General features: G+C 40.0%; 1 protein-coding gene and 1 long non-coding RNA gene across 6 annotated transcripts in view; one reads left to right on the top strand and one right to left on the bottom strand.

Moving 5' to 3' along the window:
- Positions 1-106: 106 nt before the first annotated feature.
- The window catches only part of MATN2 (matrilin 2), a 77,611-nt gene continuing 59,188 nt past the window's right edge, over positions 107-18,529 (bottom strand). For 2 of the 5 annotated variants that reach the window (XM_037379845.1, XM_037379844.1), the window contains exons 14-26: positions 16,763-16,885; positions 16,546-16,668; positions 16,333-16,455; positions 16,039-16,161; positions 15,710-15,832; positions 15,446-15,568; positions 15,157-15,279; positions 12,752-13,165; positions 9,470-9,622; positions 5,727-5,798; positions 5,045-5,155; positions 4,698-4,793; positions 107-1,786 (exon numbers count right to left, since the gene is read on the bottom strand). In XM_037379845.1, the coding sequence (XP_037235742.1) occupies positions 1,734-1,786; positions 4,698-4,793; positions 5,045-5,155; positions 5,727-5,798; positions 9,470-9,622; positions 12,752-13,165; positions 15,157-15,279; positions 15,446-15,568; positions 15,710-15,832; positions 16,039-16,161; positions 16,333-16,455; positions 16,546-16,668; positions 16,763-16,885 (1,760 nt within the window). In that variant the 3' untranslated portion in view covers positions 107-1,733. Of the gene's footprint in view, positions 1,787-4,697; positions 4,797-5,044; positions 5,156-5,726; positions 5,799-9,469; positions 9,623-12,751; positions 13,166-15,156; positions 15,280-15,445; positions 15,569-15,709; positions 15,833-16,038; positions 16,162-16,332; positions 16,456-16,545; positions 16,669-16,762; positions 16,886-18,529 lie in introns of all 5 variants that reach the window. The other 3 variants (XM_037379846.1, XM_037379849.1, XM_037379848.1) reach the window with 3 other exon arrangements.
- LOC119144441 lies at positions 4,794-9,461 on the top strand. Its single transcript, XR_005103130.1, has 3 exons — positions 4,794-5,031; positions 5,657-6,743; positions 8,516-9,461. It is a non-coding gene; the product is annotated as an uncharacterized LOC119144441 (long non-coding RNA).

Below are 18,529 nucleotides of genomic sequence, written 5' to 3' on the forward strand. Positions count from 1 at the left end.
CTGCTGTGTTTCCTGTTCTGTTAGAAATAACCTTCACAGGACAAAACTTGCCTGTTTCTTTCCCTAGGAGTTGTGGATCTTGAGAGGTAAGTGGAGGAAGACTTGATCATGGCGAGTATGGTGCCAAATCCCAACAGGCTAGGGCTTCCTTAGTGTCTGGCTTTGAGTGCTAATGCAAAAACAAGGTGTAATGGGAGGTACCAAGTTTGGGATGTTGGTGGGGGATCGCAAAGGGTTTACTTCAAAAAAAAAGTTGTGCTGTTTTTCCTAACATGTTGTGTTCTTTTCATGAAGACTATCTACTTTGTGATAAGTCAATCACAAAGTACAAAGGCAGATTATCCCCCTTCTCTTTTTTCTTCCAAGAGAATATAGGGTAGCTGATAGACATGATATATAACATGCTTTCAGTAAGATACCAATTAACTTAAAGTTGATTTTAAATTTGTACTTTTTTTTTTCTTTTTAGTTTTTTGTAAATGTTATATTGGAGACAGATGAATTGGTATTCTCAGTTGCTGTTGCTGAGGACATTGGTGTCTTACAGATTTGTGCATGTTTTGTGCGAGACCGTGATGCAGGATGGTTCATTATTACTAGTGATTGTTAATTGTGGTGCCAGTGCTTTGCTGACATGCAGTAAAAGAAACGTCTAATGAAAATTAGTACGTGCTGGAATCTTTAGAGAACTGGCATTCTGTTTGCTAAAGAATGCCAAAGCACAAGGTACCTTTTAAAGCTTGCTGTTACATACCTGCGCAGACTTCTTAGCTTATCTGAGGTCACTTAGTCTAGTTTTGCTGCAACTACTTCAGCTTCTGGTATAGAATGGATGAAGTTGTGTATTTCCATTTGGAGATAGTAACAGAGGCAAAGCAATGTGTGCCAAAGCAAAGTCTGAAGTGCTGGTGTCTCTACCTATTAAACTATAGCTGGAGATCAGTTCTAGAGATGGTGTAGATGGTGCTGTTAAATGTTCCACACTAGCTAAAAGCTAGTTGCTGCCAAGGGGAAGGAGTAAAACTTGAAGGCCCTTCAGCTGGCCAGAATGACTGGAAGCAATTTGGTGGTTTTGTTTGTGTCTTGGTGTTTGACAAACAGGTGTGCAGCTAGTTGTATTGCCCAATGGATGTGTCCATAATTTAAGTACTAGTTGCATTCAGGAAAGTTAGAGAAGCACTGAATGCAGACCAAGTAGGGAGAAGTTACGTGGTCTGGATGTGGTAAGAGAAGTACTTGAAATTTGGATTGCAATACCCTGGTAATCCAAGAGACTTCCCTCTTGTTCTGTTTTTATATATGTATGTATATATAGAAATATGCATATCCACACAGATAGGGTGCTAAAAATACTAGCAGAGTGAGTGGAAAAGGGAAATACAGAAAAGCAAGCCAAGTAAATTCATACCCTAAAAGTACTTCAAAACATGGAAGTTTCACTTCAAAAAATAACAGTATTTTATTATTTTGCATAGCTTATTTTAGTTGTTTAGTTCTGCTTAATTAGAATTTTTGCTAGTTACTAAGTTGTTTATATATATAAAATTTTCAACATTTCTTATCTGCAATCAATGCAAGACAGAAGACATAGTATATAGATGCACGGATCCAAAATATTCTTTTCAACTTCAGACACAAGATTTTGTTACTTTACTTTGAAACAGTTTAAGAAAATAGCTCTGACAAGATTGTATGTATAAATATACAGTGTAGTATACACTTTTAAGTTTTGATCAGTATTTTAGCCTGTTTTCCAAGTCTTCCATTCTCTTCGTCATTTCTTCCAGTAGACAAAAGTTGAGGAAAGAGAGCTACTGATAGGATGCATTACACAAAAGTGTCAGCTGCCTGATCGCTTTGGTCTATAAGCTTGCTCTTGTTTCTCCTTTTTGTTACCCTCTTCGACTCCCAGTAGCTTCTGATACAATACTCCCCTGTGTTTTCTTCTGCTTTGATCAGCTGGGTTGAGAAAGCTGTGTGAAGCCCCATTCATTAACAAGCATACCTGGACACAGAGTTCAGGCTGCAGCTTATTAAAAAGGCAGGTGGTTCTGAAAACTGGCCATTTTCTTCTGTTACTGCAGTAAAAATGTCTGCTGCTGATGTTGCATACCTGCCCTATGGTGGTATAGCATTAGGGTAGTGTTACTACAAAACCAGCAGTTTCTGGAGAGATGTGGAGTAGAGCACAACAAGCTCTATCTATGGCTGGCTCTGCTGAAAGTGAGAAGGTGTAGCAATGCAAAGCGGTGTGCAACGCTTTCCTGATAAACACCTGCAGCTGACAGGAATGCTCTGTCTGCCGCAGGAGGAGGCTGGCTAAGCTCGCTCTCCCAAGAGCTGTGGCAAGGCTGGAGCTCGGGGAAGCTGAGGAAGAGGGGACCTAGCATCAAGAGAGAACTGCAGGCACTGAGGCCCACCTTAAAAAGGCTTAAGTTGCTGCACTCCACTCGTCTTTTCTAGTAATCCTGGTTTCAACACTTTAAGGTCTTACAAGGGAAAGCGGAGAATTTGGCATCTGAAAGTGGGATCGTTGACAAGGAGCTGTTAGAAATTGGTTAGGGTAGACGGGCAAATTGAATTCAGCTTCTTGGGTTTGGCTGGAACAGCTATGCACCATCGCCCCCCTGCCCCCTTGCACTGACAGGGGGCGCACCTATCCTCTTGCTAGTAAGGAGCAAGAGTGGTAGTGCTGCTGCTTCTGTGGGGACTAGCCTGCCCCTTACATCAGGTTTATGTTGGTAATTCAGCTGTCTGTCATGCAGAAGGGGTTACTGTATACGTGCTAGCATCATTTGAGCCACCTCCTGTGTAACTTCAGAGCCTCTTAAATGTATACAGAGGCAAAGTTCAAGCAGTAGAAACTGTATTCATCTACAGATTGAGAAAGTTAAATGTAATTGGATACAAATTAACAGTTTGGACTGGTCCCTCTTAAGTTTATGGTCTGTAACGAGCTAGTTTTGTAGCCAGTTCTCCGTCCTCCCCCCATATCCCTGGGATGGGGACTTGCCAGCAGTCTTCTGCAGTTATCAAGAACTAGTATATTATTCAGTATCTGAGTTGCTCTTCAGATGAGGCAGAGAAATGAGGTTTGTAATGGAGAAGAAACTGGATAGTTTCTGTTCAAAGCAGTGGTCGTATAGTGCTCTGAGGGAGTGTTTGGCACTTCCTATTAAAATGTATAGGTCTCTGGCTCAGTGTCGGCAGCTTTTCCATCACCTTGAGTCCTTCTTGGACTCTGAAAATCACAGGGTTGCCTGCTCAAATTGTAAAGCAGAACTTCACTAAGCTGTGTTTTCTTTTAAGTTCAGAGTTCCTCATAGCCCAGCTGCAGAAGGTCACTGTGAAGAGGCTAAGGCTTCTGCTGAAGGTGGAAGGAGTGGTCTCCTTTCTTACCAGCATCTGGGTTGGAACTGCATGTTTGGCTGATGTTCTTTAAGGAGATGGGAAATGACCTAGAGATTTTTCTCTGAACTCATTTTGGAGACTTAGGGGAGGTCCCTTCAGAGAGGTAAAAGTTAAGCATTTGAAGGACCTAGCAATAAACTTACGCGATGGCTTTCTCCCTCTTTATAAAGTAATTCTACTTTGCATGGAACAATTTAGTTAATCAGGTGATCAGAACGTAATTCCTTAAACTACCTGCTGAAGGATTCACTTGGGAAGTTGAGAATGAGGCTGGCTGCTGCAGTTACACAAAATAGCTGGAGGTGAAGTCTGAACTGGTAGGCAGTATTTTGCGTCAGGTTAACAGAGCCCTCTGTGGTCTTGCCTGCTGTCGTGACCACTGAGGGCTCTGCTAGCCTGACTGGACAGACCATAAACTCCTCAGGTTCCTCAGTCTGAAGCTGTTGGTATCTAGGAAGCACACAGTTATGAGCTGTTGGTATCGCTGCACCTTCTCGGCAGAAAATAGGTGCATATTGATCTTGCACACAGAAAACTTAAATAGAAGATGTGATGTCTTTTTACTGTTCGATTAGGCAGAAGCAGCTTTCGTCAAGCAAACATGGAATATGCTGCATAAGTACTGCATGATGCAAAATAGTGCAGAAAGTTGTATTGCCAATTTGCTGCTGTTTCCTGAGATGTCTGGTTACAGGTAGTGTAAAGGCTGCTATACTAAACTCCTTTGAAAAGACTGGAGGACTTGTATATGGGAGAAAAAGCTATTGATCTGCACTTAGTTAATTTTCCTCTGCATTTTTTTTATGCAAAATTAATCAGACCTCAGTCCTCTGAATTCGTCTTGATTTGGAGTATTGTTTTAGATGACTCGCTACATCTGGTGCTTCAGCAAGCAGTTCAGAAGGGAACCATCTCCTGTATTCTGACTCTGTAGGCAGTAGCTGCTATTGCAATACCATCTGAAGAAATAACCCCAAGCAAAGAGTATTACTTGAATTTGGCCAGTCATTTCTTTGCTGTCCTTGGAGGTGTTTGCTGTTAGGGATTATTAAAAGTTAAGATCCTTATTGATACTTTTGTTCCTTCTGTGATCTTTTAAGGCAGATCTCAAGCCTTAAAAGCCTTGCTACTTAAGAGATTAATGTTGTCTATTAAGTAGTTTAGGTTTTGGTGACAGTGGATTGATTTGAGCTATGGAGACAGCTTAGACTTGATGCATTCCAATTATAGTTTCTTTTACCCTGCCCCCCTTGTCTTAAATGTTGGAAACAATTCTGAAAGGATATATCGCTGGGTGAGTTTTCGTACTTCATTAGTTGCATAGTTCTGGAATGTCACAAGGTTTTCACATTTGCACTGGTCTTTGTCTTTTGAAGTTTTTGCTGAAAAAGAGAAACAGTTAAGTACAGGCTAAATAAATTGAATGCTGAATAAATTGAATGGGATGGGGGAGGAAATGACAAGGACTTATAAATGCAGAGCAGGTTTAATACAGCTTCCTGTTCTCAAAACAGGTCAACATCCAAAGGAATGCTCTGGGGCAGATGTTGTAAATACTGAAAAGTAGCGCACAACACTTGGGTCTGTATATTCAAAGAGCAGTCTGGATTATTCTAAGAGGTAACCCGATTACCTGTTGTTCTTGTTGAGTGAGTGTGACTGTCTTCAAAAAGATACTTGTGGTGTATTGCAAGATTGGGACAGGCAATGACATCTGTGATGGCTATTGTGGTTGATTCAGGTCCTGCAGGAAACCCCCCAAAAGTCTAAAAATCAAACCCACTTCACTTAATTATACAGTATTTTTTTCTACTCACATGCACTGAGTTCTCCTTAATTACCGAGTAATCTCACTGATTGCAGTGAGGATCATTCATGGAGAGGACTAGAGATACAAAGATACGAAGGAACCAAGCTGTTAGGCTGTATTTACTGTATATATAATTTAAGTTGTGGGTTGCAGAACTGAAAGGGAGTTGTGAAGGTTCCTGTGAGAAACAGAAGTGATTGAAAGCTGAACATGCTTTAAAATATCAAGCACAGTGTTGAAATACAAGTTTCCCCAAGAAGTAATTCATTTGGATGGTATAAGAAGCATGCAGCCATGCATTTGTTACAGTGAATCTCACATGTTTTGTACGAAGCAGATTTGAATTGCAGAAAGGAGGTTGGCTTGGAGGGGGGGGTAGGGAGGGGAATGGGACGAACAGTTCTCCCATGGGTGAATTGTTAGGGTTCTTTACAGAAGGCAGCATGAAGAGGCAACTTAGTAACGACTGGGAAGACAGCAGGACGCTTGAGTTAAAACAGCCAACCTGAAGGTTGTGGACCCATCTTAGGAAGCCTCCCAGATAACAGATCCTGCTGGTGAGCTGAGTCTTTCAAGGCTGGTAGAAAGAAATTGCCAAAGGAAGTAAGATCACAAAAGGAGCAATAAAAATGTTCACATTTCCTAGAAATGGAGAAGTTTCTTACCAGTAACTTGGTTTTTCTCTCTCATAACACATAGAGAATGCCTCATACATGTGCAGTTTAGAAGAGGTCCACTGTTGGTGGAAACTCGAGGACTTGCTCTTTAACTCAGACTATCAGAGGAGCTCTATAAAACCAGAAGTGCTTTACAAATAGAGAAATAGTGAAGCAATCTGAAGTGATGGCAACCTATTTTGTGTCCTTTAATGAAAATTCTTGCACCTTTCATTGTCACCCATCAGTCCTTTGCAGCGAACTGAATAAGAACTTGGAGAAGGAAGAGATTTCTTATGCTCTTTCAGTTTTCCCCTTTATAATGGGAAACATTGATAGGAAGTTGGGAGTGGTTAGGTGGGATGGATGCAGTAAAGTTTGTTTGATGCACTACAGTTATAAGCAAAAATACAAGTTCCTAATTAATGAGGCACAGCCTTTAAACTGCAGGAGTCTATTTCATACTCCACATACACATCTTTTTAGTCAAAGGGTGTCTGGAGAGAAATGGAATTTTCCTTTATATGTAGGTACAACCAGCTCGAGTCATTCTGTGCACTACCCTTTGTTGCCGCAAGAGGGTAATGTAGAGGCAGCTCTGGTTCGAATGGGTTCTTTTCTGGAAAATAAATGCTTCACCTTCAATTAACTGTGGAGCCCTTAATGGCCCCCGTGAGCCGAAGAATATACATTGAACAACGGCTCGACGTGGTCAACTATGCCAGGGGAGTGGGTAGAGCATCTTGGGAATCCCTGCAAGTATACCCGGAGTTCCTTCACTGAAAGTGAATGTGTGAGGGTAAAAGGCGATTGTGTGAACTCTCCTGGTACAGCACGAAGATGGAAGATGCTTCTGGGCCCCACAGGTTTGTTGCAGCTATTGGGATCTCTGTTGGTGTAGTGAATTTTGATGGGTGCACAATAGCATGCAGCTTTGCCAGGTTACACTGGGAAGGAAGTGAGACCCTCTGGGTGGAGTCTGGAATGACTGAGCATGAGGAACAGGAGATGAACAGAGATGAGTGGTATGAGGAGCAAGACCAGAGTTCAGTGGACAGAACAAAATTTAAATCAAAAAGTGTGGGAGAACAAGCTGGTGGAAGGAACACAGATTTTGGAGAAGAGTTCAGGGCAGAGAGGTATGGGATGGGATTACAAGGTAAGGAATGAAATAGACTGGGTGAGGAGTCTAGCAGAATGATGAACTGGGAACAAGGATGGTGAGGTTTCCAGTAGGAGTGGAGAAGCAGGTAAGGTGAACCTTGAGTATTTGACCTTGGGTAATGACTTGCTCTAGGAAGTTGTTCGAGGGCTATAGGCTAATGAGGTGGCTGTCTTGGAATTGCAAAGGAGCTGACCTGAAAAGTTAGAGCTTTGGATGCTGGGCTGGTATAGACAAGTAATTAGGATTCAGATGTAAGGGACAGGGAAGAAACTGATAGATGTGTGGCAGAAGGTTTCCAGTTTGGGACAGAAATTGGGCTCCTCTTCAGGCTTTAGGAACTGCTTGGGGCCCAAAGATTTCTGATCTCATCACCTCTAAAGTTGTGAATCAGACAAGGAGCGAGGAGGCTGCTAATCCCGAGTCTCTTGGTAAAGTCAGTGCAGTGAACATTACTCAAATTTGTTGGGGAACAATGCTAAATTTGGGTGTTTGTTTTTAGTATTCTGTTTTGTGACAAAACCAAGTATTTTGTTAGGAAAAGCCTGTGAGAGTGTCTTCCAAAAAGTCTATTTTCAAAAGCAGTGGCTAGTTGCAGCAGTGATAACAATCCACAGTTTGGAAGGAGAACAGAATGTTAACCAGCAGGCTGCTGAGTACTGTCATCTGATGAGGGTCTTGTGACAAAAATAGTATGTGACCGTGTAATTAAAGGCTCCCATAATGCACATGCTCAGAACAGGGGTGAAGAAGTAAACGTGAGTGCATATTCTGTATGCCTCAAGTTCTCAGCTAAGGACCAAGGCTGGAGTAAAAAGATTACTGCTGTTGCAAAGGAGGAGAAAAAAATTAGGTTGTAAACTAAACTAAAATAAAAAAACCCAAAAACACCCAACCCTGAACTTCGAGCTGGTGTAACAGGCTTGGAGGCAGAATTTCTGGTGGAGTGAGTTGATGAGTAACAGGTAGTCCTGGAGTGTCCAGAAAAACAAGGCTGGGTTGGGCCTCAGTTCACAGGTGTGAGGCATTACCTGTTGGTGAGAGAGGACAGAATCCGAGAGGCACCAGTTCTGCCCAGTTACTAGAGGTGTAGTCTAGAAACTGCCACAAAGGGGCAGGATTTATTTATTTTCTTATGGTGAGTAATATAGTTTAAAAAAAAAGAATCGTGGTTGCTAAGCACTGCTGTGGGTACTTGGAGGATGCATTTCCATCACTGAGCTCTGGGGCTTGCTAATGAGCAAGGATTATTATACTGGTTGCCAGATAGTTTTGGCTTTGGCGTCTCCCCAGGCTTTTAAGATGACGTGCTGTCATCAGCAGATTATCTGCCTAATAAGAAGGTTCATTGAACAGACTTGGTTTCATGTGATCATAGTAGTTCATATTTCAGAAAGATGGAACTAGAACTTAGAACTAGGAGAAACACAAAAGAATATACAAGCTAGGAAACATTATCAGATTCTTCTTTTTCAGATTCTTCCTTGACATCTGCATGAGGAAGAAATGCACTGCTGCTTGCCAGCCAATTTGACATAGTAATATTAAAGAAAATAAAAGCTGTTTGCATTTAACTCAGACAGCCAAAAAAAAGCTAGTGAAAATTAAATAATCTTGCACAATTCTAGTGCTATGACTAGTATTATTCACAGTGATGTTTCTGAATTTTGCTTTGGTACTAATTTTAATTTGCAAAATAATAGAGTGTCCTGGGAATGTGCGAGTGGGAGAGACGCTGTCCTCTAGCTGAACAGCTTTCATCCCAGCTCACATTTCCCCTTCCCCTTCCAAAACTTCAGCTGGGAATGTTTATAGAGAGGCTGTTTGTGCCAGAGTGAGGAAGGGTTCTTCTGGAACAAGCCTTCCACATTTGCGGCGCACAGCTTGGGAGCTTATTTGTAACTGAAATCTACTCTTTGTAGCTGTGAATGTATGCTCAATGAACTATTTTTAGTCTTCTATAAATATGCACAACAGCTCTTGATAATGTTTTGCTGTGGTTTAGGCTTTTGCCACTGGTCATAATGAGAATAAAAAATTGCTCTTAAGACATTACAAATCCCTGATTATTCTCCCACATTCTTAATGAAGTAGATCATGCTTCTTTGGGGTGGGGTTCCGTGCATGGCTGACTTAACTGTAGAAAAAGAAAGGGGAGGAAGCAGTTGACTTTTCTGGGCACAGAAGTGTACATTTTATGCAACCTTTATGAAAACAAAGACAATTATTATATACCTTTACCTGGTGATAGATTAAGAGCGTGTATTCCTAACATATTAAAGGGTAGAAAAATTACTGTGACTTATGCCTTGCAATGTTGTGCCACCAATAATCTATGAGCTATGCTGTGACTCTAGCTGTCCATTTAGGCCTGCAAAAAACCTGTAAGTGTTCATCCCTCTCGTCTCAATGAAAGGGGAATACTGTTACCTTCACAGATTTGGACTCTCAGCTCTTCACTTATGTCCTCCATAGCTGTGAAATCCTCAGCATAGAAGAGATGTTTATATGATGGCTCAGAAGCAATTTCCAGCAGTTCTTCCTCAATTGCTTTTCCTATTCCAATGGCATAGATGATTATACCTAGACCCAAAAGAAATTGCACATAATTTTTACACATCAGCAGTTCTAAACTCTTGTTCCTCCACGAAAGGAAAATATGAGCATTAGTCATTTTAGAGAAATGGAAAGTACAAGAAATGTATATGCTGTGTAACTTAATTGGTTTAAAACAGGCTTAATATGCTTTAGTTAAAAGAGATGTGTAGAACCTCAACTGCTTTGCTGTAATTCAACAGGTAGTTTTTAAGTTACAGACATGACAATTGCCTGGCTACTACTGACAGTAAATGAACTCAGGAAGAGTACTGCAAAACATCCAAGAGAATCATACAAGTCAGCCTTACAGCTCCACTGAAAGTTCCTGGTTTGTATGTGTCTCTGTGTGGTATGTGGTGTAAAGCTAATGACTGGGCTGACTGGAAGACCTGTTATGTATTAGGGAATGTGGCAAAGTCCTGAAAGAGGGCAGTAACTTTTTTAGAAAAACATACTTAGTGTTTCATCCAGTTACTCAGAGTGCATTGAAACTAGATTCTTGCACCCTAAGGGACACTAGTGGGCTGGGAGGCACTGCAAAGGGTAAGAAGAGAAGGAAAGGGATTTCTGGGACTAGGAGAAAAACAGCCTTACACCAGGGGTGCTCACAATGAGCATTTGCCCCAGCAGAAGCAGTAGGGACAAAGTAAATGAGGATTTATAGTTTTCCTCAAGCTGAAAGCAGAGAAGGAGGAAGTGGCTCACAGCATTCTCACCTGACAGATTTTAAACAAGCAATGAATACAAAAGTGATCTTCAATATCCCCTTTTTCAGCAGTTATGGTTTTATTCTTGTGAACATGTCTTAGAATCATAAAATCATTTTGGTTGGAAAAGACCTTTGAGATCAAGTCCAACCATTAACCCAGCACTGCCAAGTCCACCACTAAACCATGTCCCTAACTACCACATCTACGTGTCTTTTAAATACCTCCAGGGATGGTGATTTCACCACCTCCCTGGGGAGCCTGTTCCAATACTTCACCACCCTTTCAGTGAACATTTTTTTCCCAATATCCAATCTAAACCTTCCCTGATAAGATGAGGCTGTTTCCTTTCGTCCTGTCTCTAGTTATTTGGGAGAGGACACCTACCTCCACCTGCCTACAACCTCCTTTCAGGTAGTTGTAGAGAGCAATAAAGGTCCCCCCTGAGTCCTCCAGACTAAACCACCCCAGGTCCCTCAGCCGCTCCTCACAAGACCTGTGCTCCAGACCCTTCACCAGCCCCGTTGCCCTTCTCTGGACACGCTCCAGCACCTCAACGTCCCTCTTGAAATGAGGGGCCCAAAACTGGTATTCGACGTGCAGCCTCACCAGTACAGGGAGGGGTGATCACTTCCCTTGTCCTGCTGGCCACACTGATATGATCTGATATAACATTTCTCTTTACATTAGTTCTGGCTTAGAAAGTGTCCACAACTAGTACTGAATTTGTGATTCAGGATGCAACTATTAGCTTCACAGTATTTCAAGCTCTTTTTTATAAGACTCAAGAGCAGAAGCTGCCTTTTCAGCTGGTTGGTTTCACATTAAAACTTGGGGTGAAGTGGTTTGATATTTCTTTGTTATCACAGGGTAATAACAGCTACACACTCACTGAATTGGAACTTTAACATTTTTGCTGAAGAATCATGGGCTGATAACATCATAAAATACACATTTTACAACTCTAACATTTAATGTAAGCATCTCCTTGCTTTTTGTCTTGAATCTGCCTATCATGGAGCTTTAGCCAGGAAAGTAAAACACCAGAAGCTGATTCAATTTAATGAATGGACCAGTCATGCTGAGGTTTGTTGCTTTTTAAATACTTGGAGATATCTGTGATAAAGCATTCAAGGCCAATTTCATGTTCAGCATTACTACATTGCCTACGCTGCAATTACACAGGGGATGGATTTGGCTTTAGCATTACAAATATCAGTGTAAGCAGTCTGGAGCTGAGGTTTCATTCAGCAAGTAAGCAAGGTTGGCTTGTACTTCTTTCCTTCTTCAGTCCTGTAAATCCTCCACGTACTTTCCCAGATCTCACTAGTTAGCCTGTAAATATTTGTGTTTGTTTTAAATATTTTAAAGTACACTTTGTTTCTATTTCACTGTGATGGCACCCTTGTTAGCACGTGCTCTTATTGGATTCTTGGACATTTTTCCCTTTTCTCCTTAGAGGTATTAGTCCTGACCAATGCTATACTAATCATGTATCGAGTTATGATTGATAACATCAAGTCAATAAAACAAGAACAGAAAAATAGATGTGCAGCATCATCTAAAGTCTGGCTACTTTCTCTGTGTTGTGGGCCATCATCCATGGTTCTTAAAGCAGTTTCTTAGAAATTGTTGTACAAAGAAAAAAAGGATCCTTTATTTTCTTGAAAAGTTTTGCAAATTTTCATTTGACTCTGCTAAACTGCTGGGAAGTTTCTGATTTGTGATTCAGGTGTCCTAGAGGATGGATTTCAGCCCACATGTATTCTAAATTAAAAACCACCACTTTTCAGTTACATTTCAGCATATCACCTGATAAGGCACATAGCAACAGAAAGATAGACAGCACTATAGCTCTATCCTTTTGTAAGGAGCACACATCTTCTTTCCAGAACACCATCAGCACAACAGAATTGGTTAAACATATAGTATGTAAGCAAATAAAAATATAACTTAACCAATTATTACCATGGTATTTCCCAGGAGGATAGATTTTTGTATTTTGAAGAGGCAGGTAAAAGTTTTTTTGATTTTCATTGTTAGAATTTTTGATGAAGTGCCCAGTGTTCCCAAATCTCTGTATCAATTGTCTACCCTTAGCGGATATGTTCAGGGCACTGCATGGCATGCCAGGTGGGTAGTACCACTACCTGGTGGTGGAACAGAACCCCAGTGGTGAGACAGCCATCATGGGTCTCGCACTAGGGATGGCATACATGCCTTGTAGCAAAGGTTCTTGTGAACACCAAAGATCTGATGTTCTGCCACAGTGGTCACTGTGCTAGCCAGACTGCTATGGCAAAAACTTTCTTGATTACCAGATAAGTGTAGCACATCCCTGCTATCACTACGTCTTATTTCTAACAATATTTGCCTTTTAGAATAAGTCAAAAACATCTCTGCTTACCATTTCGCTTTGCTCTAGTAGCCCACTCTGAGACTTCATCTTGGGCTCGTCCATCCGTAAACACAATGGAGATTCGAGGGACATTCGCTGAAAATGGTCTTGCTCCCTCTGTTTCTGTGAAGCTTCTTTCAAACATTTGTTTCAGAGCCAGTCCTGTCATGGAACCTCGTCCCATGTATTTCATTTGCGATACAGCTTTCTTCATATCTTTGGCTGAGCTGAACTGCTTTAATGTAAACTCAGTGCGAACTTCAGTGGAATACTGAAGCAAACCAACTCGAGCAGCTTTGGGTGAAATCTCAAGTGAACCCAAGACTCCCGAGACAAATTGTTTTACAATTTCAAAATTATCCTCCCCAAGACTTTTTGATCCATCGATCACAAACACCAGGTCAAGTGGGCCTTCACTGCATCCTGTGAAATAAGCAGCAGAGTGTTCAGACCATGAAAATCTCCACAAAGCTGAAAAAGGGATCTAGATACCCAGGGACTGCATAAACTCAGAGATCATCTGAAGTACCTTTGCCAGCGTGCCCGAAGATGTTGTGTACAGTCTATACCAAAACCTAAGAGTGTGCCTATGACTAAGAATTTAACAAAAATACAATCACAGCAAATACTTAAGAGACATACTGCTTTGCAGTATACTACAACACTTGACAGTAACAAATCAGAAAATTTTAAGAATGACTGTTAAGTGGAGTGAAAAACACAGCTAGGATACAGAGACAGAGCTGCCATCATTTTCTTACAGGGATAGGCCAGTATGCCAACTTCAGATTTGTGTAGATGACCAGCACTGAAAGACATGGAAGAGAATTGCTGGAGCTGCATCTGTGTTGCAGAAGTAGCAAAAAGGTAAAAATGGTACAAAGAAATGAGTCAGTGAAGCCACATTTGTATAGAAGGTGAAAACCTAGGAGTCATATTTAGAGTGGCAGGGAACAGTGAAACAAAAGCCAAGAGCTTGAGGTAGGTTCAAGTCTGGGGGCAAAATTCAGAAAATTCATGGGTTTTTTTGTAGCACAAACAAACCTGTAGTGGCAGAAAAACAGCTAAAAAAACGCAGGTGAAAGAGTTAAATGCTAGAAACGTGGCTAGCTGCTAAACATGGATCAGGATTGTTTAGATAAGGTTTTCGTGCTTGTAACTTAACAGTCTTGTAATTAGGCAGCTTAAATATTGCTGAAATAAACCTTTTCTGATTTACCCATTAAAGCTGGGAGTTTGTCAGGAGACTGACAGATTTGGAGTTCACATACTTTTGGCAAGTGTACACTCAAAAATCAAAGCAGTTTGTAGGCACTATGTACCCATAACAAGGTTAGGAAATTTAGGGAGAATGTCTTTGAAGCTGCAGACTGGTTCTGCCATGTGTTTGTTTTTTGTTGTTGGTTTTTTTATATATTATTCTGGAGAGGAATTTCCTCCAGCAGGCATAGACTAGTGTGCTTAGTGCAAGGGGCTGGCTGCAGAGATGCTCAGATCCTATTTGATCAATGTAACTTCCAGGAAGATTTTACCATACTAAGGAATATAAGATTTGCATCAGTCTGGATCAAATTAACTTTGACTTCCGTGCACCTCAAGAATGCTGTAAGCACTATGCAAGAGAGAATTGTGCAGCAGAAATTTCTTTGACTGCAGAAACTACTGAATATACCTGTTACCAATTCAGTGTAAGAATAAGAAACTTGCAGCTTTAGAGCTTGGATCTTTCTTCTTAGATAATAACTCTATTTAAAAACTGCTGTCCAATAATTCCTTTCTGCAGTCATCTGAGGAAAAGATGTGTCAGATGTACTAAGGTCATGGAAATGCAATGAATATGAGTATCAGAACGACCTCAGTGTCATTGCGTAAGTCAAGACAGGGCAGCAGTTCATGATGAATGGTGTTAGGATTGAGATAAGCCATGAACGTGTTACTGTTCTTTTGGTAATGATAGTGTCCCCAACTAAGACACCCATTTTTACAGAATAAATGTTTTTCTGGAGTTCCTGTAGAAGAATTTCTGCTTCAAGTAAGAATTGGTGATGAGATAAACGCTTGTCATACTCTGAGCATGTCATGTTGGAAAATGAGCAAATAGACCTAATAGTACTTTAAAATGGAGTATATAGAGATAAAAGCTCCACAGTGCATGAATGTGATTAAAGTGCACATTCCTTGATAATAAGATTTCACTTTGGCTTTTTTCCTGATGTTTGGAAAGAATTATTATGCACTTGATGCTATACCAAAACAACTGTTGCAATTTGTTAGTTTTTTGCTTACAAGAGCATTAAGTTAATTGTTCAAGACATTTTCCATCACACTCACATATGCTTTGGGCTATCATTTTTGAAGTGAGGTTAAGTAATTTTACAAATCAAAGAAATGATTTCTAAATAAGACGTACTTACCTCTGCATGTTTTCTGATCCTCTTTTAGTACATATCCCTCCTGGCATTTGCAGATGTATGAATCGTCATTATTAACACAAATATGTTCACAACCATGGGCAACTGATTTGCAGACATCTATATCTAGGAAAAATTGAAATATTTATATGTATTATATTTAACATATTTATAAATTCAAAGACTCCAAGCATGATATTTGAGGAATGTATGACAAAGGCGTATAACATCTTTGTTTGTTTCTGTAGCAATGCCAGAGAAGAGTGGCTGACAGACATACTGAGTTACTTACTTCGACATGTTTTCCCGTCTTGTCGCAGGACAAAACCCTCATGGCACTGACAGCTGTATGAACTGTTATTATTAATGCACACATGTTCACAGCCATGGTCAATGGATTTACACAGGTCTTTATCTGAGAATTGTTAAGAGAATTTCTGTATTAGACCATTTCTCAAATGCAAAACTGGCACAAACAAGCTTTGAGTAAAATTAAGTCTGTTATTTATTTTATGACTGAAAAACCGTATTCCCCATAAAGGTTCCAGCTACTCACTCCTGCATGTTTTCCTGTCTCGCCTCAATATAAATCCCTTGTGACACTGACACGTGTATGAATCGCCAGTTGGAACACAGACATGTTCACAACCATGGTTGACTGTTTTGCAGATATTTTTACCTTGGAATAATGAAAATTATATTTAGCATGGTTAGCTAGGTAAATGACTTTCACAAAATGTAAAAAAAATATGGCAATAAATTTCCATGAAGAAGCTTACTTCCATGAAGTTGATTCTAAATTAAAGACACAAATAACACACTACCATTACATGGTGTGTTCCATTAAGAGATTGGGAAGTACAACACAAAGATTTAACAACTTACTCCTACAAGTTTTCCCATCTTCCCTCAGTGTGAAGTCCTCATGACACTTGCAAATATAGGAATCACCAGTATTAACACAAGTATGTTCACAGCCATGATCAACTGAGTTGCAAACATCTTTATCTGAGAAGAGTGGATGGAGTTTGTGAGGTGAGGTTCATTAGGGAGAGATCATACCTTCTATTAACCTGTCTAAATAGTTGCAAATCACAAACATACACATGTGCAAATACTCACAGTCACAACACTTAAAAGCTCAAATAAAAACATACTTTTATAGCTCAGGCTACTCACATCTACATGTCTTTCCGTCTTCCTTCAGTATGAATTTTTCATGACACTTGCAGATGTAGGAATCTTTAGTATTCACACAAACTTGTTCACAGCCATGACTGACTGAATTGCAAACATCCTTGTCTGCAAACGGAAGAGTTGGCAGTCAACATTCATCAGCAGAGGCATCAATTATGTGTGTAATTCATCAAATTAAGTTCTCATCCTACTTACTTCTGCAGGTTTTCCCATCTTCTCTCAGTAGGAACCCATCATGGCATTTGCAGATGTACCAATCATCAGTATTAACACAAACATGTTCACAGCCATGGTTGACTGATTTGCAAAGATCTTTATCTGAAAAGAGATGACAGCTTGTGCTGGTTAACGCATTTCTACACGAGCATGAGCTGCAGATAAAAAGTACGCTGATAAATATCAAACTACTTACTTTTGCATGTTTTTCCGTCTTCTCTTAGCAGGAATCCCTCCTGACACTTACAAACAAATGAATCCCCAGCATTAACACAATCATGTTCACAGCCATGGTTGACTGATTTGCAAATATCCTTGCCTGGGAACAGTTAGATAATATTTAATGTGGTTTGCTATTTAAACTTTTTTTTTGTCAATACAAAGACTGTGGTGGTAATCCCATGAGCAAAGAAAGATGGAAACCTCCAAACTGAAAGCAAATCTCTGGCTAGTTAAACCATAGACAGCTTAGTTTACATGCAGTAGAGTCCTTTACCATCTGAGCAGAAAGAATTGCATAGTTTGGATGGCTTCCCACTGACAATAAATAATTTTAGGATTAATCTGGCTAGATTAAGGAGAAGGATTTTACATTAGGAGTAGTAAGAGTAAAAACAGGGAATAATTTAGTATGGTCATTTAGCACAAATTCATGCTGGTAAAAAAAAAATAGCTAAGCCAAACACCACAGGACATGAAGCAAAATAATTCTTTAACATCCTTACATCAATGCCAAGAGCCTGCATAAACAAACCCTGGAAGGATAGGGATTACTCATTTAAGAGGATAAATAAAATCTAACTAGTATTGCTGAAAATTGATGGGAGGATTTGTGTGTTAAAATCAGTTAGTTAAAACCTCTTCAAGAAGGGTGGATGGGGAGGAGGAGAAAGTACAGAAGGAAGTGGAGCCATCTATCAGCATTCGCCGTTTCTTTTTCACTGCAACACAGAAGAAAACATTCTTGATTGCTAATTGAGAACTACCTTTACCTAAAGGTACAACAGTACTGACAGCCAAGTTCAGACTGACTCTTCAGCAGAATACTTAGGTTTAACATGCAGGGAAGAAAACCTTATATTTTTAAAAGACCTTAAATCTGAGCCAAATTACCTGGAGGTCTCACGATGCCAACACAAAAATTCCAAAAACTACTAGAAAGGAAAATCTTCTAACTCAATAAGCATTACATTTAAGACATGGCAATCTAAACTAGATCCCATTATAGCAGATAAAGAAGAAATTGCCATGTAAGTAAACTTAGCATCTGCTTATACACAGCTGTGTGCAACTCAAACATTTGTTCTTTATAAACAGAATCAAATACAAACCAGCAGCAGACATGGCTATAACTTCAAAAGGATGAATTGTACATAGCTGAAAGCAAATATAAGCCAGAATATTTTGGGATGGGGTGGGGGTGGTGTAACAAAAAAACAGTAAAAGTGAATGACTGCCCTATTTAAGGTTATTTTACTAGATACACCCCAAAAACATAGTCCCATAATCTAAAGAGAATGACAGAGTAGTTAAAAAAAGCAACCTCATTTAGAAATCGACAACAGCTGTATGATTTGAATAATGATTGAAAGAGAAGAACATTCACAGTATTTACTGAACATGAAAATACCGGGAATTTGAAAACACTTAAATAATAAGATAAAGGACAAGGGGGTGCACGGCCAACAAAATAGAGGATAGTATGAGTAAGTTATTTGAAGTCTAAGGAATAAAAAGCATTCTAACAATGTATTATTAATTAATAGATAGAAATGGTAGAATTGCCAATCTTAATGCAGAAGCGTTAAAATAGTTAAGTGAGCGAAGAGTTTCATCAGCTGAGAAGCAGGTCACACAGCACCTACTGAATACACACATTTTAAAATCAGTAGATCCAGGTAACTTGCAATGAAGAGTTGTAACTGGCTGAAGAAGACCTTGGATGGTTAGTGTTATTTTTCAG

This window comes from Falco rusticolus, chromosome 3 (genome assembly GCF_015220075.1).
Source record: "Falco rusticolus isolate bFalRus1 chromosome 3, bFalRus1.pri, whole genome shotgun sequence".
Lineage (NCBI taxonomy): Eukaryota > Metazoa > Chordata > Aves > Falconiformes > Falconidae > Falco > Falco rusticolus.